General features: G+C 39.6%; 1 protein-coding gene across 1 annotated transcript in view; it reads right to left on the minus strand.

Moving 5' to 3' along the window:
• LOC144973333 (uncharacterized) overlaps window positions 1–6,120 on the minus strand; it is a 54,818-nt gene that overhangs the window by 33,369 nt on the left and 15,329 nt on the right. The window contains exon 2 of the mRNA XM_078915627.1: window positions 2,427–3,133. Coding sequence (XP_078771753.1) covers window positions 2,427–2,965 — 539 coding nt within the window. The 5' untranslated portion in view covers window positions 2,966–3,133. The remainder of the gene's footprint in view (window positions 1–2,426; window positions 3,134–6,120) is intronic.

Raw genomic sequence — 6,120 nt, forward strand, 5'->3', positions numbered from 1 at the left:
GCTTTTATATAGCGCAATATCTATTAGACGTAGTCTAAGCGCTTTACAAGGCGGCAATGGCTAACAGTATCACTTAATAATATATTATAGAGCGAGAAATGATTCCTGTTAGGCGATATTAGAAATTTTTTTTTGGGGGGGGTCAAAAACAATGGTTGTAACGGTCAGGTTCTCATTTTACGCCTGTGTACGATGAGAAAACGCATATTATTAGGCAAAGTTGTAAATTTATTTCGACAGAGACAATACTATTGAACGTCAAGGAACTAATTTAAAACGGATTGCGCTATATAAATGCCCACGGTTATAGGTCAATCCGATACAAAGGGGGGTGGGGGATGGGGGCTCAGCGGTACGGTCTTTTCTTTGCACCCGAAAGGTACCGAGTTCGATCATCCGCCGTATAGAAGGGAGACAAATGAAATCATTTTGTTATTCTCTGCGCCAATTAAAAATAAAAAGGGAATATTTTTTACGCCCCCCCCCCCCCCCTCCCCCCCCCCCCCCCCCCCCCCCCCCCCCCCCCAAAAAAAAAAACAAAAAACAAAAATACAAAAAAAAAAAAAAACAACAACAACAACAACAACAAAAAAACAAAACGGAAAAAACTAAATAGTCTACCTAAGATCATAACCTACACTAAATTGACGTCCCCCATCTCTTTGTTATTGTTTTTAGCCAGCCGTTTTATTAGGGCTCACTAAATGCTATTAATTAATCAGACTGTTAACGTTTAAGTTTACACATTGATAATTTTGTGTGTTGGTGTCTTATCCTGCTAGAGGATGTGATGTGGGTTTTTTTGCTTTAACTAAAAAAAAAGAGCTTTTATATAGCGCAATATCCACTAAACGTGTTCAAAGCGCTTTACAAGGGTCCCTGGCCAATAGCAACATTTAACATTTTTGACATGACATGACGCCTGTATGGCGATATTACAATGTTTTTTCGGACAGAGACAACGAGTTTTACACCTGAGTAAAGAGCCTTCTTCAAGGACTCAACTATGCGCCGAGCGAAAGCGCGTGTCATACCATATAGCCGTACAAACAAAACGCACGGCATCGATATGTAATTGACAGTATCATACTACAGAGACAGAAATCAACTCAGTTAATTCAGTTTGCCCTAAGGGCCTCAAAGGGAAAATTTTATAAGTAACAATGTGAGACGATCTGTCACGGAGAGATGTATAAATTTTATCTGGACCGTCGAGTGTTATAATTATTTACGTTGTAAATTCACTTGGCTCGCGAATTTGAAAACGGGGCAATCGGCAATGGCAATGATGACTACATTAATACTCTTAGAATGTTTGTATGAGGTGGATGGAAAGTCGATATGGCATAATATTATTATGGTGATATGATCTCATTATTGATTTAACTCCCTTTGTAAAATAAAAATAAAAATCCACTTAGGAAGATAGGGGAGGGGGGGGGGGGGGGATTTGATATGACAGGTTTTGTATTTCTATATATAGTATTCGGATAACAAGAACCTGTGTATTCATCACGGCATTATATTATATCATATCAAGTAAAAAAAAGAATGTAATAAGAAGAAGAACAAAATAAGAAGGAGGAAGAGGAGAAAGAAGAGGAGGAGAAGGAAGAGGAGGAAGAGTAGGATGATGAATACTTCCTCCGCCCCCGCCCGCTCCCCCCCCCCCCCCCCCCCCCCCCCCCCCCCCCCCCCCCCCCCCCCCCCCCCCCCCCCCCCCCCCCCCCCCCCCCCCCCCCCCCCCCCCCCCCCCCCCCCCCCCCCCCCCCCCCCCCCCCTCGAAAAAAAAAGCATTGAACTACATTAAGACATCAGCTTAATTTTTGTTTTTCGGTTCAAGAGAGTAGATGATAAACGTATCAAGAGTTATTGTCTTGCATCAGATGCGATTCTATGGCGATCTATAACAGAGCTTGGTGACATAAACATACAGTGTATATATTAAGAGATAATTCTGTTTTTTTTATGTATTTATTTATTTTTTAAAGCTATAAACGATAACTAAGACAATGTTATCCTTTTGTTAGTATAATTGTTAGAATAATTTGTTCAGACAGATGTTATGACTATTGGCCAATGGACTAAAATAAACAATTGAAATCTTGGCAATAGGATTCAATAGTAACGAGCATCCTGGTTCTAAACAATGAAAATCAGTACTTTTTATTCTACCTGCTGGCAAGAACGTTTTCACATGGCATGTGATCAGATGTATAAATGTCAAAACATGATTACATTTGTAATGTTTTTCTCTTCTGGATACACTTTCATGCTCGTCGGAGAAGTATTTCATAACGGCGTCCGCCATTGTTCCGATAGTTTAGAGCCAGTTACTATGTTACCATGCGTCATTACGAGGGAAGTGACGTCGTGACTGTTGAAGCCTATTGCCTACAAATAGACCTTTGAATTGTTTGACTCACCTCCAAAGCTTTCCCAGCGTTTTACTCAATTCAGCGTTATGAAGATATGGATACTGGTCTGCCAATTTCCTCCTGGCTGCTTGGGCCCACACCATGAAGGCATTCATAGGCCTCTTAATATGGGGCTTCCTCTTCCCACCAGTCTGTGTACGTGCTGGGGTGGTCACCAGCGACCAATCGTACCCGTCCAGGACGTGAGTGACCGCTTCCTGGATCTGTTGAGAAAATCTTGGATCATCGGAGCACACCTGAGCCATGTTCAGAGACGTTGGAAGTTTGCTTAGGATTCCATTGGGCGGAAGTGTGCATGGAATTTCTATTTTTAGCTTGTTTCCTCCGCTACCAACATTACCTCCCATGGTTCCGCTGTTGTTGATGGTTGTTGGAGGGGAGAGGTCTGAGTTGCCTCTGTGTTGAAATGCTGAAGACAGGGATTGGGAGAACGTTGTAGAGTGGACTGCTGACATTCTGATGGGTGAGGAGGTATTGGAAGAGGCTGAATCTCTCTGAGGAGATCTACTGCGATCTCTGTCGTTCATCTCTTGTAGGAATTTTCTGTTAGGAAAAGTAGAATTGTGGCAAAAATACTAGAAAGGAATGAATGAACAGTTCCTTGATCTTGGTTATAAAATTGTAGAGTTCAATAGCCACGTTTGGAGTTACTTGTAGCTGATGGTCAAGATCGTTAGATGAATATTCCGATGCATCTGAAATAGGAAAGGAAAAGGAATGTAATAATGTTATTGACGATTGAAATGTCGAATTTGATAAAAAAAATTCTTTTTGTTTGTTGTTGTTTTGTTTTTTTTTTTTTTGTTGTTTTTTTTCAGGTTTTTGTTTGTTTTTTGTTTGTTGTTTTTTTAAATTGTTATTTGATATTTTGTTGGGGGGGGGGGGGATATTTAATTCGTTTTGCTTTTCTTTTCTTTTTTTTTTTTTTTGGTACGTTTTGAGCATAAAGAATGACAAACGACTGGAAATACAACAACAACAAAATAATCCTTCGGAGCCATTAGGCACATGGAGCCGGAGTTTATCCCGGGTTCTCTAGCATGAAACGGACAATAGCAAATTAATTGTTATTTGGATTAACTCTAATCTAACGCAAAGTAATTTACACCAGATCTAAAAGACCCAGCTACCTCAATCGTTGCTGAGTAGACGGGGGTGGGGGGGGGGAGGGTTCTGGAGAAAGGTGGGGGGGGGGGGGCAGATAAAAAATCTCGACTGCACCCGAGATCAATCTCGGTCCCTTTGCGCGTGAAGCAAGTGCTCTATCATCTGAGCTATCCGGACCCCCAGCACCTTGAAATGCGCTATTTAAATGTTTCGAACACATCATTTATTATCTATTTATCATCTTCTTTGTCATCATCATCATCATCATCATCATCATCATCATCATCATCATCATCATCATCATCATCATCATCATCATCATCATCATTATCATCCTGGCACCTTTGACATTTAGTTTATTCTGTTTTGTCATCAAACTTTGTTATTATAGTATCTTTATTTTTGGTTCCCCTCCATCCAGGTTAATGTGTGAGGCATTAGAGACGGGAATGTGCGACCAAGCGTATCGGAAGATGCGGGACGTAAGACGTTTAATTCCAATTACCTCCCTTATTACCACAGGGTAATCGCGTCATTTCGTCATCACGTCATCATTTAACGGGTCTGACTTCGTCAACAATGACATTCTCTCTCTCTCTCTCTCTCTCTCTCTCTCTCTCTCTCTCTCTCTCTCTCTGAGAAATTAGTTTGGAAAGAAAATTACTTTTGATATTGGAAAAGAAATACAATAAAGAAGAGATAATAGGGATGTTATTAATGAAAGTGGTTGGTTCTGGTTGGTTGATTCAGAAATAATGTCCTGACCATAAGTGAGCAATCTTTCCGGGTTTTTTGGTGTTTTTTGTTTGTTATTTTTTTTTTTCTGGTTTTTTTTTTTGGTTTTTTTTTTTTTTTGGTAGGGGTGGAGATACCACGGGGGGGGGGGGGGGGGGGGGGGGGGGGTTGTTTGTGTGGGTTTTTTTGTTTTTTTGTTGTTGTTTTTTTGTTTTTATCGGGGTTTTATATATTTTTATTGTTTTTTAAAAATTCTTTTCTTTTTTTTTTTTCTTTCCTTCTTTCTTTTTCATTTTCATTTTCATTTTTTTTGGGGAGGGGGGGGGGGGGGGGGTTAGTTTGGTTTGGTTTCTTCTACCACAAGTTCTTCTCAACCTCAATTATTTTATTGATGCTATGCATTTTGGTAAAATACTCACAGCATCCGCCAGCCGGATATAATTTAACGATTGAACCTTTAGAGTCTGGTTTATACACAATTTAGTGAGAACTAATCAATAAAATGGTTATCTAAAGACACTTACAAAGAGCTGAATGACGTTAATTTAGTTCCTTCTATAGGCAACTTTTCACCTTCATTTTACCAATTATGAAAACAAAGCTTCGGTTCTCAGAAAAAATAACATGTTAGTTCTTTTTTTTTTTTTTTTTTGTAATATTTTGGTCAGAAAAGTCTTCCTTAAGATATCGATCGAGTAAAATGACCCTCATCTTGTCAAAAATTCTCACTCAATCTTTGGAGTTTTCAGAAGCCATCAGGGAAGTCCCAGGTTTGAGAGTTGTTTTTTTTTTTTTTTGTTTGTTTTTTTGACAAGGCAATAGTTACTTTTTAATCGATTGATATCATTTGATGGGATTAGTTTTACTGGCCAAAATTTTAAAAAGGTATTTTTTTTTTTCAGAGTACGACAGACGTGGCCGAAATTTTAAAGCATTGCATTGTGACCTGGAAGGTGCTGGGTTCGCGCCTCGCTTCAGGCGCTTTCGTGGGGAGGGGAGGGGGGAAGTATTTTCTTTTTGGGCAAGATGATCAAACACCCCCCCCCCCCCCCTTCCCCAATTTGCTCACTTTGGACAACATGAGTGATTCCTGTTGACATCAGACATCTCTTTTGATGGATTATCTATATTCTTTCCTGGAACGCCTTGACGGCAGCATCTATTCTCGCAATGGAGGTTCTTCGTCAACCATTATAAAGATGATTATTTTACTCACTCTACCATGGCAAGGAGGAGACCAAGCGTATCGATAGGAAAAAGTAAATCTCGGTTTGATTTTGGGGGGGGGGGGGGTCGGAAGGATGGGGGAGATAATCGGAGATACCCGCAGATTTCCTTCCGGTTTCTCATATGCGATGCACGTCCAGGATAACGGCAGACCTTTGTCATCATTTGGATTGTGAGTAATTTAGTCATTTGTTTCTCTCCTCCCCCCCCCCCCCCCCCTACCCCACCCTCCTGTCCCCCTTAACAAACAACAAATGAATGATTCTTTGATTGTCATATTTCTTTCTCCCTCTCCGATAAGCTTGATTAGACAGACTAATAATTTCATTTGTATCGTGTTTTCCGTCGTGTGGCCGTTTTTTGTGTTTACTTATAAGAAATAAAACATATTATTGTTTTAAGGCCATTGTTTAGTTGTTTGTTTGGTTTTTTTTAATAGACATAATACATTTTGTTCTATTTCACTTTGTTCCTCAGTATGTGTCCTTTGTCGAATACTATTTAAGAAAGAAAGCGTATGTTTTTTTTATTGTTTTTTTTTTTTTATTTTAATAATAATTTGTTCCCCCCTCCCCCTTTTTTCCTTTTAAAACGTTAATTTGTTAAAAAGAAT

Source organism: Berghia stephanieae, chromosome 5 (genome assembly GCF_034508935.2).
Source record: "Berghia stephanieae isolate SIO BIC M18660-M18661 chromosome 5, UCSD_Bste_1.3, whole genome shotgun sequence".
Classification (NCBI taxonomy): Eukaryota; Metazoa; Mollusca; class Gastropoda; order Nudibranchia; family Aeolidiidae; genus Berghia; species Berghia stephanieae.